Source organism: Notamacropus eugenii, chromosome 3, assembly GCF_028372415.1.
Source record: "Notamacropus eugenii isolate mMacEug1 chromosome 3, mMacEug1.pri_v2, whole genome shotgun sequence".
NCBI classification, from domain to species: domain Eukaryota; kingdom Metazoa; phylum Chordata; class Mammalia; order Diprotodontia; family Macropodidae; genus Notamacropus; species Notamacropus eugenii.
The window spans coordinates 57,145,735-57,163,961 of record NC_092874.1 but is presented as its reverse complement, the minus strand read 5'-3'; the positions used below and the strand labels follow the sequence as shown (position 1 = coordinate 57,163,961).

The following is an 18,227-nucleotide window of genomic DNA, read 5'->3' as shown; positions in this document are numbered from 1 at the left end:
GGAGATAGTACAAGAGAATTCTGCTGAGTTTGAAGAATTCAGGTTAGATAAATTACATTCCTAGGAAGCAGAATGATGAAGTGGAAAGTAGGTTTAACTTGTAATGCTAAATTTGGAGTCATGGTACTCCATTAAACAATTTGGATGCCACATCTGTCACTTATTACCTGTTTATCCTTGGAAAAATCAAATAACCTCAGTTGCCTCAAAATGAGGGACTGGAATCAATGACTTTTAAGGCCCCTTCAGCTTTATATCAGTGAGCTCCTCTGGACTAAGAGGTGTGATTGAGGAGTTAATCTCAGTGACCTTTGATCATGAAGACCTAAAGAGCCACTGCAGGAATAGAAGTGCAAACTGTCTTGTTTTTCCAAGAAGAATAAAATATAGTCTATAAATTCTGGGTCAGATTGAATTTAATTTTGGCCAAATTGTAGATGGTATCATTAAAGAGCTTGTTAGTAAACATGTAGAAAAAGAAGTGGTAGCTACAAAAGAGTCACCGTGGCTTTATTCAATGTCAGACTAACTGCATTTCTTTTATTGACAGGATTATGAGACTGGTAGATTGAGAGTTGCTATAGATAAACTACCTAGATTTTTAGCAAAACAGTTGCAGAGTAAAAATGTAAAAATGATATGTAAATGTGGCCCAGATGATAATATAATTGGATGGATTTGAAATTCAAAGAATGCCTCTGTTTCTTCTCTCTATGTATAAGTTTATTTTTTCCCAATTTTAGGTGAATGTGAATTCTAGGATGGGAGTACCAAGGTACTGGTGAATTCGGGAGATGTAGTGGTTGCATATAAGTTCTAAACTTCTCTACAAAATGAGAAAAGGACTCCTCTGGTGAAGATTTGAGAGACATCATTTTGACATATGTTGGTAGCAGAGTTTACCATAAAAATGGTAGCAGTAGCCGCAGGAGGCAAAAGGTAACCAAAAAGCAATCTTTAGATAGATGTGCCCAGGCAACAACTTTTGGGAATATTAGAATGTCTAGAGAGATTTTAGGGCAGCAACTGAATGACAAAACTCATCAGTGGATGTTGGGATGTTAATGGCTAATGATAAAGAAAGTTCCTGTAGATAGATATGGAAAAACTGACACTTAAGGATAATGACAACAGCACAGAATGTGAAGAGAGAAGTATCAGTTATGGGATCAAGATAGGTACTGCCTCTTGGAGTACGGTAGAGAGCCATACCTAAGGGGAACTTTATGAGACTTGTATAAAGGGAGAAAAAAGAATTTCCAGGGTCAATAGTCAGGATGTACCCTTTTGATACATACATAGTCTACAAATGTAACTCACTATACTTGTATTTTAGATTTGAACTCAAATTCCCCAGGGACCTCATATATGCCAGGGGAAAGTGTGCTCCCAGCTTGGGGTGAAATGTTCTGTCCCAATAATTCTTGCTACATCTTGTCAGTAAATCTCTTTTCTACAAGTTATGTGAGTCTGTGTGACTGACTAATAATCGGGGGAGAAGATCTGTGGGGGTTTATGTTAGAATTCATACTCTTCAGGGTCATCTCTAGAACCATTAGAGGAATAATTATCAGCTATATTCTTTGAGGATGTCAAATCATAGGCATTAGGGTAACTTAGAGAAGCAGCCTCAGCAAGGGCATTACAAATGAATAAAGCAAGGATGATATGTTTATGAAACTTTATATTAATCAAACTTAGGATGGAAAGCTGCATAACAAAGTTAGAATTTTAAAAAAGATCTCAATGGGCTAGAACTTTGGAACAAATTTTTATGCAAGATGAAATTTAATAAAGATATATTTAAGTTAAAAATTAACTTTAATATTACAAGGTAGTAGTGGAGGGAGAAGGTGGCTAGACAGCATTTCATCTGGAAAAGATCTGGGAGTTTTAATGAACTGCAAATAGAATATGAGTCAACAATGTGATTTCTCAGCTAAGAAATACAATGAATCTAGGACTATATAACATCTAAGACTAGAAGGTGAAAAACTAAGGGGCAAACTACCTTAGGTAGACCATCTCCAGAGTACTGTGTTCAGTACTGGGTGTCTAGGAGTCTTCCTCATCACTTGACAATGGCCATCATCCTAATTTAGGCCTTTATTGTTTATGGCCATAACCTCTTGAATGATCTTCTGATGAACTCAAGAATATAAATTGCTTGGAGAGAGACTTTCTATTAGAATTGCAAGGAAAGCTGGAAAGTAATTTGGTGGAAAATAGATTTAGAGCAACAATTTGCACCACATACCACAATAAATTTCAAACATATATGATATAAATAGAAAAAAGTTGCAATATAAAAAATAGAGAAAAACCAAGGTAATAAGATTTACAACTATGGTTAGAGGAAGAATTCAAAATATAACACAGAACAGAGGAAGTTATAAAAAAAATCAAAATCTCAGTCTAGACAAAACTAAATATTTTACAAAATAAAATAAAAATTATAATGAAAAATAATAATGATAATAATATTGGTTAAAAGACTTGACCCATTATTTATATGATATGGGGAACTCCTGCCTGAAGAAATTGCTTCTATCAATGTAGTTTAGCAACTTCCTTGAAACACTTTCATAAGAAGATAAGAGCTGATGGAACTAGATTAGACAAAATAGTGGTATTAAGAAATAAAGAAGAGTGGGTTGGGGAAAATTCAGCACTTCAAAGTTTAAATGTTTAGAAACATAAAGAGAAACAATCATGAAAACTCTACAAAAATACCTTGGAAAATAGGAAGAAAAAAATATGCCCCATTTTACATCGTTCAGGGCAGGTTAAGAGTAAGAAAGGAAATGATTGAGATCCAAACTTTGTCACTAACAGCACTGGAAACTCTATCCCCACTGTCTTCTGCTTTTACCATGGTAATATCTTATTACCACGGCAGCTTCAGGATACAAGGATTAATGTAGTATTAGATTTCTACATAGCACAGTGGGGAATTATGCTTCCAAGAGGTCAGAAATATCTTCAAAAGAATATCCTAAAAACTATAGGACTGTAATTATTCAATAATCCTTCTGACACAAAGGGGCTAAGGATTGGACGATTTCCTGGGATACTTTTTAGGGCCTGGCTTTGCTTTTATCCTGATTAGTCATTTCTGAAGAATGACTGAATCTTCCTCTTTCCCTATTCCCTAATCAGACATAGCACATACTGTGGCTTAAAAAAGTTTTTGAGCCTAGGAAAAAAAAAACCCTGAAAAAAAACTTTCCCTTGGCCATAAAATGTAGATTAGTCCTGGACCCATTTTTAATTAATGTCATTCTCTCTTGTGTTTCACACCATTAATATAGGATCAGAAATTTGCAGCTGGAAGAGACCTTAAAGCTATCCTAGTCCAACCTTTTCATTTTACAGATGAGGAAACTGAGACACAGAGAGAATAAGTGGCTTGTCCAAGGTCATACAAATAGTGAGTTGCAGATCTGGGATACAAATCCAGGTCCTTTGATTCCAAATTCAACATTCTTTTCACTATATCACACGACCTTAGGAGAAATAGCATAAAATATATATAGAGTATCACAAAAGTCTCAGTGCAGTTTTAAGCTGGAATAGCTTTTTATTTATTAAGCCTTAGTGGCTTAAAACTGCCATGAAACTTTTAGGACACCTCATATTATCAAGGAAGCATAGGAACAGAAAAGAAGGTGATTTAAAACACAAGTAAGCATGAGCTATCTAAATGATGGTGAATCTTGATGGCTCCACCAAGTTAATCATCCTCAAGAGATGTAGAACAAGGCTGTCCAGTAGACTGGGTGGATACCTCCCACTTAGGAGATAATGTAAACAAGAGTCCAACTGGATGAAGCCATTGTGGATGTGTTGTAATCTGCAGTGGGGGATTATCTACACAGATGTGATCACAAAGACATGGAAATAAGCTGTCCTGATGAGCACAGGTATAATTGATGGGAAAATGGAAGAGTGGTTAAGGAAATGCAAAAGAAGTGATTCCTGACTATATTCTCCTTCCTGGCAGATTTTTCCATAATACTAAGTTATCAAAACTAAGGCATTTTCTTTTCTTGCACCAAACATATTGAGAGTACCTCCCAAAAATAGATGGCTAAAAACCCTTCGTTATTAATTTCAAGATCTAAGTGCGTATCTATACATCTACAGATATTATCCCAAGAACTTGTTCAGGGAGGAAATTTCTTTCTAGGAAGAAAATAAACATTACATTTCTCAAGGGGGTTTGGCTTCCGAGAGAAATACATAGGAGTCTACGGAGGAGGTAAGAGAGGCAATCCCATGGGAATGTTTATTGAAGAAAGGGGTGTGTATGGTCTCAGTGGGATTGCTGCTTAGGTATGCATGGCCACATACATACTGAAGCCAGGATTTTTGAGGAAAGGAAGTGATTAATTTGAGAAAGAGGCAATGATCCTTATTCAGACATGCAGTCATAGAGATATGTTATGGATCATGAAAGGGGTAGTCAATTTGATGTCCAAAAAACACATTTCCTGGCCAGATGTTACAAGTTAACTACATATGATTGTTCACAAGAGTAGTTTACATGTCATCTAGTATATTTCATTATTTGTCTTCCTGACAGATGTATTTTTATGAGACCAACTTAGGATAACAGCATTAGTATGCAGGCAATTGAATGACTAATTCATATAATTCTTCTTATCAGAAGCGGTAGAAAAATATGGCTCAGAAGTCCAAAGGAAGATACTCTCTATAACAGTCAGTGTTATTCATTAAAGAGAAGCCTAGGAAAGAAAGAACTGTGTGCCTGCTGATAGATGCAGTTTGGGGAGAGTGCCTATTTACAGTTCTAGCTTTATGTCTGTTCTGGTGTTTCCCACAGCAATTTATTCCATGGAGAAAGAAGTCACATCACCGCAAGCCATGTGAACCTACTTGTGGCATGGAATTAGCACCTTGCACCATAATACTGTCAGATCTTCTCAAGTGAGAAGGACCAGAGCGAGTCAACATTTAACTGGATGACTTCCCAGTACAGCCAAGGTGTGGCTGAAATAGTATTTATGCTGAAATCCTTTTTAAAATACATAGCCAAGATTAACTCCAAGAAGTTGTTATGGTAGCAGTAGTGGAAGTAGTATGGAAGCAGTAAAAATCATCTACTACTGCCGGAGAGTAATCAAATGAGATATGTAACAGATGGCCTAACTAGACAAAGTAATTTATACTTTTAAGGCATTTCTAAATTGATTGGAATCATTTCATCATTAACATTAGCTTTACTTCAATTTTCCCTGTTCTTTCAGTCAGAGTATTTTTCACTTTTTGCTCTACACTGTTCATAATATAGCTAAGAATTGTAACAAGAGTTGCTGCATTTTTCTCTGAAAAAAGATCTCTTCTTGAAGGTGGATAGGATGATCTCTATGACATTAAATTTTTTTTTTTTTAGGATCGAAGATAGGATCTGTGAATCAAATATTTATCGTTGTAACCTAGTTAACATTTTAACATTATTTTTTCCAATTGTATGATTTATATTTTTGTTCCACAGCTAATCAATACATTCTCTGTTTGTAAGTCACTGGGGTAATTTTCTGACAAAGCTCATTGCCATCAGCTGAAGGAAATGGCATCTTGAGCTATTAGTTTATCTTCATAGGGAGGGTACACAGTGATCACTTACCTGGTCTCTTGAGGCTTTTACTATAACACTGGACAGCTGGCCCTGACTTCTGAACTCTTTTATAAGCTTGAGCTCATCTAATGCAGAGTTCTCTTTCAAGGGAAATGGAATTTTGGATGTGAAGCAAGGAGCAATAGAAAGGAAAATTGAGACAAAGCAGGAAACTGGACTGCACATAAGTATCTAGGCAGATGGAGCTGATGTCAACATCATGGCTGAGATTAAGATTAAAAGACATTGTGACCAAAGCAAAATCCAAAAGGCATTATTATCTATTGATGCTATCCCCCAAACTTGGGCACTTGACTTAAAAGAGATTTTTGAAAACTCCATGAAATCTTAATGTGTTGATTCAATACAAGCTAAAATAGTTACCATTGAATTCAAATCACTCCTAGCTGGCATATTAGATAAAGTCTTGAACTTGAAGTCAGAGAGATCCAAGTTCAAATTCGCCTCGGATACTAGTTGTATGACCCTGGTCGTGTAACTTAACTTCTCTCAGACTCAGTTTTCTCATCTCTAAAATGGGAATGATAATAGTATCTTCCTCAGGGAGTTATTGTGAGAAAGAAAACCCTTAAAGTACCATGTTAATGATTATTACTATTGTTTTCAACATAATTTCTAAATTTCCCCATAATAAGAAAGGACACAGGTCTGTAATGAATTATGTGATGTTTATGTGACACTTCAAGATGAATCAGACAGATTAGATAATCTCTGCCTCACAGTCATTACTTTCCTGGGTCACACAGTGAATGTGTCAGAGTTCAGATTTGAATTCACATCTCTGTGAGTTGTTCAGGGCTAGCTTCTCTCCAAGATGCCACTTAAAAATACCCTCTTGATTAAATGGTTCTAAGAACCTTTGAAGGAATTACTAAATGCATTATTAAAATGCCTTTTGCCTCTCGTTGTTGGGTCATGTCTGGCTTTTTATGACCTCATTTGGGATTTTCTTGGCAAAGATACTGTTTTGCCATTTCCTTCTCCAGCTCATTTTAGAGATAAGGAAAGTGAGGCAAACAGGGTTAAGTGACTTGCCCAGGGTCATACAGCTAGTAAGTGTCTGAGACCAGATTTGAACTCAGGAAGATCAGTCTTACTGACTCTAGGTCCAGGTCTTTATGTACTGCTCTATCCACAGTACCTCCTAGCTGCCTACTAAAATGAAATTTTAATTAAATGAAATTAAAATTTTGTTAAGTATTCCTTAAAATGAGACAAAGCAGCAGTTTCAATCTGAGTCACATATCTATTCTCAACTTCATTTTTCTCTTCTACAAAATGAGAGGGGGTTAGGCTAGATAATCTCCAACGTCTCTCCCAACTTAAAAATTTTATGACTTTGAGTTCAGTGTTTAAAAAGCAATGTAAAAGTTCAAGCAAAATTAAATTTATAGTCAAATTCCATTTTGTCCATTAAATAAATAATAAGCAAGGTTTATGCAGTGCTTTGTTATATAAAACAGAGGTTCATAACCTTTTTTTTTTTTTTGAGGCATGAACCCTTTTAACAGTCTTTTGAAGTTCATGGACCACCTACTCAGAATAATATTTTTAAGTGCATAAAATAAAAATACTCAGGCTTTCAAAGAAAACCAATTATATTTAAATACAGTTATCGAAATATTGGAAAAAAGCCAAATTCATGAAGCCCAGGTTAAGAACCTGTTTTTCTTCAAAATCATGTAAGATAGGAGATGTCATTATTTTTAATATAACATAATATATGATACATCCCTGAGGAAAAACTAATTTTTGTCTTTGTATCTCTTGTACAGAACCTTGCCCATAGACACTTAATGTTTATCCATTGGATTAGAATGAATCCCTACTTTACAGGTCAGGAAACCGAGGCTCAGAGAAGTTAACTGACTTATGCAGTCATGTGGATAACATGCATTAGAGCTAAATTTCATACTTAGGTCTTCTGATGTTATATCTTATATGGTTCCAAGACCACTACAAAATTATACACCTCAATTAGAGAACCAGAAGTTTATTTTCAATTGGTCAATTTCCATTTTGCCTTTAACTTTTTTAATGTTGAAGACATATCTATATTACTACATACATATAGTAAAACATATCTGACATAGGGTCAGGTCCCTGAAAGTATTAGCTAAAAATTATATGATAATTTGTTCATTCAAATAAGGGACTTTAATTTCATGCATGTATAGTACAAAGTCAGCAGTTAAAGGAATGCACGCGTATGAGTGTGTCAGTATATATGCCTCTAAACCATTAGAATATTTTTCTGTTCATCACATTTGGTTGACTGCTAATCATTAATTTTATGGATCCGTACAACAAGATGTCACCCTAGAAATAAATTTCAACATTAGGGAAAACATGGAACTAAGAGTAATTGTGGTTGCCTTATACTTGTATTCTTCTCTGATTTGTATTTGAAAGGGAGTCTTTGTTTCCAACACCGTCTAGTTCTCTTTTTACTTAAGTCTGCATAGTTAAGTCATTATCTCCTGTTTAATGACATCATAGTCTGTTACCATGGCGAGGGCTGATGTCACCCCTTCAATATTATGACTTAAATGCAGCCTCAAGCACCAGGAACAGATGGACGGTAAGGGAGAAAAACCCTTGTTTAAATAAGATTGTTGCCAGAAGTAGGCTCAGAATTGCCAAGTGTAATTAAATTTTTATTTTAAAATACATTTCACAGTTTATACATGATAGGAAGAGTTTTTTCTTTTTAAACCATGTGAACTTTCCCACTGCCACATAGCACAAAAGAGGCTCTGGTTTTCCTGTAGGGCTATGCACAGTTCAAGGAAGTATGATATCTAGGAGAGTGAAGATAAATCTCATGGACCTGGCAACCCTATTTGTTAAGGTGTCACATTTCATGGGAGTGGTGTCACAGGCATGAAAAATTGCTTTTGAAAAAGAAAATTACTAGTGAAAGGTTTAGGTGGCTGTAACATACTAGCTGGGATGCATGATCCTCCACTTTCTCCTGGGCAAAGTGTCAGCTTTGCTCAAGTATCTGGATAAAGATGGTGATGTTGGTGAATAGTTGATAAATCCTTGACATCACCATTTATCATCACTTTCCCAAGATCTACCAAAAAGATACCAGTGCCTCTCATGGTTTGTGGATATTACACTAACATGCTGAGGGACAGTGGCCATTTTTATAAAGGAGGGCCTTGAAGTGAGAACAGAAATCTGTGAGAGCTCTAAGAGTCATAGTGCTTTGTTGCTTAGAACGGTTAGTGCCTATGTTGGTGTTGGTGTTGTTGACTTGTTTTTCAGACACATCTGACTCTTCATGATTCCTTTTGTAGTTTTCTTGGCAAAGAGAATGGAGTGGTTTGTCACTTTTTTCTTCAGCTCGTTTTACAGATGAAGAAACTGAGGCAAACAGGATTAAGTGACTTAACCCAGGTCACACAGCTAACAAGTGTCTGAGACAGGATTTGAACTCAGGTTTTCCTGACTCCAGGTCCAGTGTTCTGTCCACTACACCACCTAGCTGTCTCTATGAGAACACCATTTTCATCTGGAATTTGTTACACACACACACACACACACACACACACACACACACACACACATTTCTATACAGTCTGTGCCTAATTGCATATTAATGTTAGAAATATACACACATACATATGTCTATAAATACATGAAATACATATGTCTATAAACATATATGTAGGTACATTATATATATATATATATATATATATATATATATATATAATGAATTCCAGGTCAAAATAGTGTATGTGTGTGTGTATACGTGTAAACACATATACACACACACATATATAGATACAATATATCTATACACATATATTTATATATATGCTTATTATATATTACTAGGCACAGACTGTACAGAAACAAGTGTATTTGCACACTTGTGTAAGGGTCTATGAACATCTATGTAGACATGTTTATAAAGAATAAGTGTTTCCTGTACTATCTAAGGTCGTATCAATAATACAAGTAGTGACAGCCAGTAATAGAAAGAGGAAAAAGTCAAGTGCTCTCAGTATTTTCTCTTTTGTGAATTGTTATTTGCCTATCTGGTTTTTTCAGGCCTAGGTTGATTTCTTTTAACTCCTGATAGTACAAAAGAACTTGGGGTAGCCTCTGTTCTGTATATTATAGGCCAAGAAAAAGTGATAATGCTAATAATGAGGAGCCATTACACTAATTAACATAGGATTCTAAATACTTCAAATCATAGTAATAAAATTTACAGTGCTGCATTTAAATACTTTTAGAAACATACCTTGATATTGAAAATTTCTAATTTAACTTAAATGATTTTAAAATAAAAACTTTAATACTTACAATTTAATTTAAATTAAAATAATTTCAGTTATTTTAAAACATACACGTTAATACTTTAAAAATACCCTTTGGTACTACAAAAATGTAACTGTACTATTTTCTTCTCTGGAGAGGTCTTTGTGAGGGAGGGGATGGGGGCTGAATGTTTGCCTGAGATTTCTTCACGAATGATATTAGGTTGATTCATGAGCATGAAAAAAGCCAGTTGACGGGAGCTGAAAGATTCCTGTTTCAAGCAAGTTTTTTAGAATATTAGTCCTTATGGGAAACCAATACAGGACCACTCAGTCAATCTGGCTTTGCAAAAGAAAACCCTTCAGGAGCGGAACTTTTGAAGAAGAGTGGATGATAATTCATCATCTCTCTTCTAATTAAGAAAGTGAGAGATTTTTGTTAAAGCACCGCTTTTGTCCTAAGAGCTGTGTGAATGTGGTTTGAATGACTATAAGCAAATGAGACTGAGATTGGCATTCTCAGCCAACCTCCATCTCAGCTTGCCTGTTTCCTTTTCTGTCTACCTCAGCTTTCTTTAACTGCCTTTCAAACCCTGCCATCCCCAAGCAGGGATTTGTGAAAAGAAGTGATGTTCTATTTTCCTGTACAGTTCATCTACCTTTCCAAAGTCTGGGCACTCTGTTGCAAAATCCTTTGGGGTTGTTATGATAGATAACCAAGCAGCAATAGATAGAGGTAGAGGCATAGCAACTATTTATTGCCCTCCACGGTGAATGGAAAATTCCCTTCAATTTACTGATTGAGAGTGTCAGAGAAGTGACAGGACTGTAATTTGAACCCAGGTCCTTTGACTCTAAATGCAGTGTACCACATTGTCCACCTGAACATATGGACAGCACCCTAACCCTTTCCAGTTATTATTATTTTTTTCTATTCACTAATGAGAGAGTACAGTTGTACTGGAAAAGATCAGGCACGTAGCTGCCTTAAATAACATGTCGACCTGAAGTGTTGCCCCATGTTAGGACTTAGGTATATGATGTCATCATGGCATTACCTTCAAATACACATAGTCTGTAGTAATTGGGGAATGAGTGGATAGGTAAAGTTCAGAGTCACTGGGATGCATGGTAAGTGAGGTTTCGTCAGTAAAATAACTATTTTTGAACAATTATAAAGACTTAAGATTCATCACGAATTACACGAGTTTACATGAATCCCTTAAGTATTAACTTGACTTTGTAAATGTTACATTTGGGCACTTCCCATGGTCAAAGAGTAATGTTGTTTTCTAAGGTTAATTTCTAATGCTTAAGGAGTGCTTTCAACAAGCTCACATTTCTTCAACCATTTATTAAGGGAACAGATGGTAATAGAGGCACTGTTATCCACAGTAGCAGATTTATCTCGTCTGTCTGATATCTCTAGGTAAATGACCTTAAGCTGGTCACAAATAGTCACATGACAGCAATGTGGTCCAAAGGTCTCCTAGGAAGCTAGTCATTTGTTAACTCTTTTGTGCTTGGGGGATGAAATATCCCCTCTGGATAGTGAGATAACATCTTTGAAGTAAATCATGCTGCAGATGAATTCCACTAAAATGATACTTATGTGCCTTAAGAAAAATAATCCTAAACTCTTGTGTGCTTTTGGATATATTAGAATATTTTATTTTAGCATTTGTAATTAGCATAATTTTTTTAAAAGTTTTTTTTAAGATAAAGAGGAAAAAGGAATGATTTCTACTAAAGACTGTTGAGGCTGGATTTTTACTTTGCTGTTCAACCCTTGCTATCCTAAAAGGGGCCAGTAGAGCCAAGCCACCACCTTGATTCGTTGCCATGCAACGGTAACAGCCTGTGGGCTCAAATTCTTCTCCATTATGCCTAAAGAGAATGATGGGGGGGAAACAAAATTATTTTCTGCTTCCTTGCTGGATTCCTTGTTTTCGATCCCCACTCCCCCTTGTTTTTTAGTTTCTATGTGCATTTTGTTGCATAAAGTATGTACTCTCTGTGATTTATCTTCTATTATGCAAAGCTGAGATTCACACTTGGTGTGGACCAGATCGTACATACTGTCCGGCAGATCTGAGACTGGCTGTGAAAGGCTGACCTCGTCAAATTCCATCCTGGAACTGCCTTGCTGTGAATATTCACCTGCAGGAACTACAGCTGCCTGCTTTGCTGCCAGCCAGTGTGTTTTTCCCCCTGTCTACATTATGCTTTTTTTTTGAATGTACTGCTTCTTTGAAAGCCATCTTACCCAGCTGCCTTCCCACTAAATGCACCTACATCTTCTCTTCTCTCTTTTAAGTATGGAGAACACACAAAATAGAAATAGACTAGGTGGATGCACCAGAAATGTCCTTTCCATAATGCTCAGTACTTTCCTGAAGTTTTCTCTCCCACTCCATTCCATCCTAGCTCATACTGAAGACACTGGCTGGATGGTACAGTTACTGACTAGCAATTATGATGAGTCTCTAGCTTTTCTCTTTCCTTATTTTCTCTCTTCTTCTCTCTCTTTCTCTATCCCTCTCCTTCTTTTCCTTTCTCTTTCTTCCTTCCTCTTTCTTTCCCTTTCTTCTTTCCTTCCTTCCTTTCTTTTTCTTTCTTCCTCTCTTTCCCTTTCTCTCTCTCTCTCTCTCTCTCTCTCTCTCTCTCTCTCTCTCTCTCTCTCTCTCTCTCTTTGTCTCTCTCTCTCTCTCTCTCTTTCTTCCTCCCCTTCCTTCCTTGCACCTGTGATGGATGTTATCCCATGGAAAGGCAGCGTAGATGTGTGGAAAGAAAGCTGACTATAATCAAAAGACCTGGGTTCAGATCCTGGCTCTGATAATTCTCTCTGTGTGGACTTATGAAAGTCATTTAAATGCTCTGACCTTTGTTTCCGCATTTGTAAAAGTGAGGAGGCTAGATTAATGACTTCTCAAGTCCCTTCCAGCTTTAACTCTATAGATTACAATGTCTATGAAAGTTCTGCTGTCAAGAGAGATGTTTCTTAGAATTCTTTATGAAAATCTCTCCCCAGACTTTTTCAGGTAACCTTTTGTATTCCATTTCATCAATGCAGTGAGCTTCTTGAGAGGGAGAACTGTTTTATGTGTTGTTGTTTCCCTCATAACACCTAGCAAGGTGCCTTGTGGGTAGAAACCATTCAACAAATATTCATTGAATGGAATTGAATTTGAGTTGCCTGTCCACCCTCAAAGCTTTTTACTCAGGGCTGGCTACAAAGATGCAAGAGATGGAACAATTCCTGTTGAACCATCACCTCTAAATGTGAAAGATGCTATCTCTTAATAACCCAGTGTTATACGGCATCATTCTTTTCAAGTCAGATGAGTCTGGTACATATTACTAACCATGGTCAGAGGTATTATATAATCACTTGTTGAGTGACAATGGTAAGTCAAAACGTACTAGAAATTTTCTGCAATGGCCAAGCAGTGAACATGAAACCATCACAGCCGCAGAGATAGCTGGTTTTATTTTGATGGGCCTTGGCTTCCTCATTTTGGGAATATACTGTTTGAGTGATTTTATTTTTCTGCACAGCATTCCACAATATTTCTGTTAAGGGGAGCAGCTATGTCCATAAATTCTACTGCATTATTAGTTAATCAAATAGCAGAATGTCTGGTCTGTTCATCAAGATTTGTCAATCTGTTGGGATGGCATTATTCCAGTGAATATGATAACAGTTATTTTCTAAAATAGTCTTAGCTTCATACTTGGAGAACTAGATTAATTCTTGTATCAATTATACTTAAGGGCTATTACTCATGGTAAATCTTAGCCAAACTGCTATGGCTGTTTATAAAATTCATAGCTGCAAATGTCAGATGCCCTCTGCTACTCACTGTATACATTCTGTGTCTCCCACTGCCTTGCCAACAGCCTGACGCTGGGAGAATTCTCTGCCAAAGAGCCCCGGTTTCCTGACTGGTGATTGACTCTCCCATGACCACTATTTCAGGAAAGCCCCAGGGACAATGCTTCACTTTACTCCCCAACTCTCTGGCTACCTCTTCTAATAGAGATAATTTCACTGGTAAAATGTGTAGACATACAGTCCCTCTTCTCACTACCTTACCCTCCTCCCCAACTCCAGTTCTGGAATCATTCAAATCTTCCAGCGTTCCCGGATGGAATATGTCAATCTCTGGACCCACTGACTATCTCTGTAACTCTCTGGACCAATGTGTCCCTCCTTGGCCCTCATTCCCTCTTTGAGTATTGTTTTGCCATTTAGTATGGAAACTCTTTGAGAACAAGGATTATCTTTTTTTTAATAATCCTCACTATTTAGCCCAATGTATAATACATAGTAACTGCTTAATGAACAATACATAGCAACTGTACACTGCATAATTTCACAATGTGTAACATAGTAACTGCTTAATAAATACTTTCTCTTCCTCTCATTCTCTCATTCTGAATTACTAAATGAACAGCTGCCAGGAAGCTGCTGCTGGTGTAACAGATAGAAGTCTGGGCCTGGAGTCTGAAAGACTTGAGTTCAAATGTAATCTCAGTATTTACTAGCTGTGTTTCTCTGGGCAAATCATTTAACCTTTGTTTGCCTTAGTTTCTTCAGCTGTAAAATGGGCATAATAACAGTGCCTGTCTTACAGGGTTGTTGTGAAGATCAAATGAAATAATGTTTGTAAAAAAAAAACAAACCCAACAAAATCTAAAAAACACTTGATGTATTTCCTGTCCTTAGCAGATGCTACATAAATGCTTATGCCCTTCCCCCTCCTCCCATATTCACAATCTTGCCTTAATATGGATCTGTGATTTCACTGCTCTTGGCTCAGTCTGCTGAGGAGGGGACCTTTTGTAACCTTTCCAGCTTCAGTGACTCCGGTTAGGGCTTGTGCTCAAGGATTAGTAGTCATGAACTCAGGACAGATGTCCAGGCCAAAATCAGATATCAGAGGACTTTCATGAAAATCTACACTACTGCCTTGCACATTTTTTTTTACTCTTCTTGTTTTATTTCTCATGGGCTTTTCAAAGAACCACCAATTCCAAAATGATCATCTCAAATCCAGCATGGTAACATGGGTATGAAAGGCTACATATGCAACAGTCATTTGGGAGAACCCTCCCATTTACCCTGTTTATTAATGCAAGTTACATTACAACTCCATACAACTACTTAATACGGTAAACTGGCCAATGATTTCATGAAAAATCTTGCAAAGATGTGTTCAAAGTTGATAAACAGTGCTTAATTTCTATGACCATTACAGATTGACTTGATTTGCTCACCTCCTGATAGGCTAGGTTGGTCTATTTGGCCATACACATGGATCAGACTTTTTAACTGTACTCTGAACAAAACTGGTTCCCATATAGCCTTCTCACCTGTCAAGGTGACACATAACCATCTTGGAGATATCTGCCCCAACTTTTTGCAAGATTCATATAATCTTAACAGGTAAGTGTGGATTCCTACCAGAGCGGATGGGAATCAGCCATCCAAGCTGAGACAGTGCATGGGCTGTTGCCTGAAGTACCTTATTCTCACTTTCAACGAGAGGCCAAGAGCAGCCAGTTTCTCCAATGACTCCACATTTGGTTTTTGTCTGATTGGCTCCATGTAGTATTCCATTAATAAGAATAGGAGTAAGCTAAAGAAGAATGAGAACACCTTATAAATAAGAGTAGGTAAAAGATGTGGTAAAGAAATCTATTCAGCAAATATTTAATTCAACATCCATTTATTGAACACCTATTAGGCACTATTAAGGATGAAACAAGATTACATAATTCTTCCAACTCAAAGACTTAAGACACATTTACTATAGATTTTTGGGTGGGGTAGAGGGGAGGGTAGGATTTCATTGGTTTCTAGAAATTTCTCCCACTGATATAAAGAAGTAATTCAACTCATCTTGTTTGAAGGTTGCCTGAGTGCACTGAGAGATAACTTGCTCCTGGTCACTTGTGTTTGGTCTTTATTCTCAACGACACCACCAGGGTGATATCTTGATTTGTAAGTGGATTGTATTTAAGTGAGGCAGGGCTGGGCAAAGTCATCAGCTTCACTCTCCCCTCTAGAGTCAATGAAATCTAGTGGTGGAACAAAAGTCAGGACGACTAATGAAGTCCCAGGATGCAGTGGATGACCTTGGTCTTTCTAAATTAGCATCTTTTCCAGACCTCAGTTTGTCTGAGGCAGCACCCATTCAGTAACTATGGACGGGTAAGAATTTAGACAAAAGATGGCCTAGTTTACCATCACAAAAATATCTATTTTTTTTTTTTTTTTAGTATGTGTCAGAGGTAGAATCTGAACCAAGATTTTCCTGATTTCAAGATTAGCACAATAACATGCTGTTTCTCTTGCTATAAATATTTAACTTAAAACCCATGACTTTAAGATCAATTAACAAAATGAGGAAAAGAGTGATTAGGTAATATATGGATTGAGAAAGTAGTCTATTGCCCAAACTGGAGTATCTGGCAGACAAAGGGATAGCTATGGAATATATTAAGCATACCATGAGCAAATCTGTTATTCCACCCTCTTTATTCAATCCTTTACCCCATACAAACAGAAAATACTATACACAATAATACATTTGTCCTATAATATTATCCGTTTTGGTTCATGCATTTAAGATGGTTGTTAAAAGTAACTGGGAATGTGTGCAAGCATTGCCAGGAGAAAAGAATCTAAAGAATATAGTCCATTCAATTTTACCTACATGTTTTGGGAAAGTCAAGTCCTCATGACTGAAGAAATGGAGAATTATAATTTTTAAAATGAACCCTCTGTCAAATAATTTTTAAAGATTAATTTTTCCTTGCAAAAATTGCAGCTGCTCTGCTACTGAATAGATGATGATGAATATATACTTTGGGGACTGTTTTTCTATATCCCTCCATCCCTTAAAGAGTCACCCTTACTTCTCTTCTCTGAACTCATCCTTCTTACTCAATAATGTGATACTGATAAAAACAAATGAGTAGACTCTCCTCCACAATTCCTCCAACCCCCAACTTTGTAAAGGGAGAGGTAAAAAAAATTCATGAACTTGCCAAGTCTCTGCCTGCCAAGTTTCACCCTACAGTGAATTTTTACTGCTGGGTTATTATAAAATCGTGAAGGAAAATTGAGCTTGTATAATTGAGGTTTATAATGGAAAACTGAAGTTTATAAACAGGCCATGATACCACTACTGAGCACTGATACAATACATATGAAATATAATTATCACTACTTTGAATCTTTCAACATAGGGCACATCAAGATTTTCTTTGTCCAAAGTTTTCTTTATGAAGTATTAATGATCCTGCATTCAACCTCCACTCCTTCTGTGCCCCTATGACTCTGTAGCATGTACCACTACCTCTGAGTCAATGAGATTTTCATTTGTGCCTGAAGTTCCCTGATAAGCAAGGAGGTAAGGACAGGACTACTCTAATCTCATGTGTAAGTATTGACTAAGAATGGTTTACCTGCTCTTGACAATGCACAGTTCTCTGGAGAGTGTGCGGCACCCACATAAAATCCAGATCCAGAAATTATATGTATGCCAGTCTCTTCCATAAACTACTTCAAGGTTTTCATATCTTGACTAAGTCTGGTGGTGGTGTTTTCCACCAGAATCCTGCTGCCAATGGCTTTGTAATGTAAGAGTTCCTCCTTGATGTCTTCAGTCTCCTGATTTAGTTGAAAGTTTTCCTTATGGGAATAAGGGTTCTTCTGAATCCAAAACAAGTTCTTCATCACAAGGGATTCCTTAGGCAAAGCTTCTTGTCCTGAAGGAGGAGAAGAGTAGCTGCAGCCAAAGATCATGGTCAGGTGTTCATGGGTTAAGGTCTGGCCAAGTTGACCTGGTTCCATAAGATCCCAAACTGCCTGCACTTCACCACTTAAGGAAGCCATTTCCAAGGATAGGATTTTAACAAAAATATTTTCTGAAAAAGAAAAAAGAGAAGTAGGTAAAATCAAACAGAAACACACCCCCCTCCTATCCATGGGAGGATGTGTGATTAGGAGCAGACACCTGGGACTGCATCAATGAAATTAGAGATGTCATCTCACTTATCATCCTGCCAAAGTTAGGCTCTTTCTTACTATGTATTTTTTGGAGCATTTAAAGTCCAGTCCAGTTTTAAGTGACAAGGGTGATATGGAAGACTCATACCACTTCCATTGGGATACTCCTGCAAGATCTAATCACAGCCCCATGTGGAGGAAATATTTCTTGATATTCAGTCCACATTTTTCTTTCACTTAATTTCATCTCATTAGTCTTAGTGATGCC

The 18,227-nt window shown here is 36.9% G+C and overlaps 1 protein-coding gene across 1 annotated transcript in view; it reads right to left on the bottom strand.

The window, feature by feature from the left end:
* Positions 1-17,857, bottom strand: part of PTER (phosphotriesterase related) — a 39,137-nt gene extending 21,280 nt beyond the window's left edge. The window contains 4 exon segments of the mRNA XM_072651620.1: position 15,281; positions 15,316-15,581; positions 15,882-15,887; positions 17,420-17,857. Of these exon segments, the coding sequence (XP_072507721.1) occupies position 15,281; positions 15,316-15,581; positions 15,882-15,887; positions 17,420-17,845 (699 nt within the window). The 5' untranslated portion in view covers positions 17,846-17,857.
* Positions 17,858-18,227: the final 370 nt, after the last annotated feature.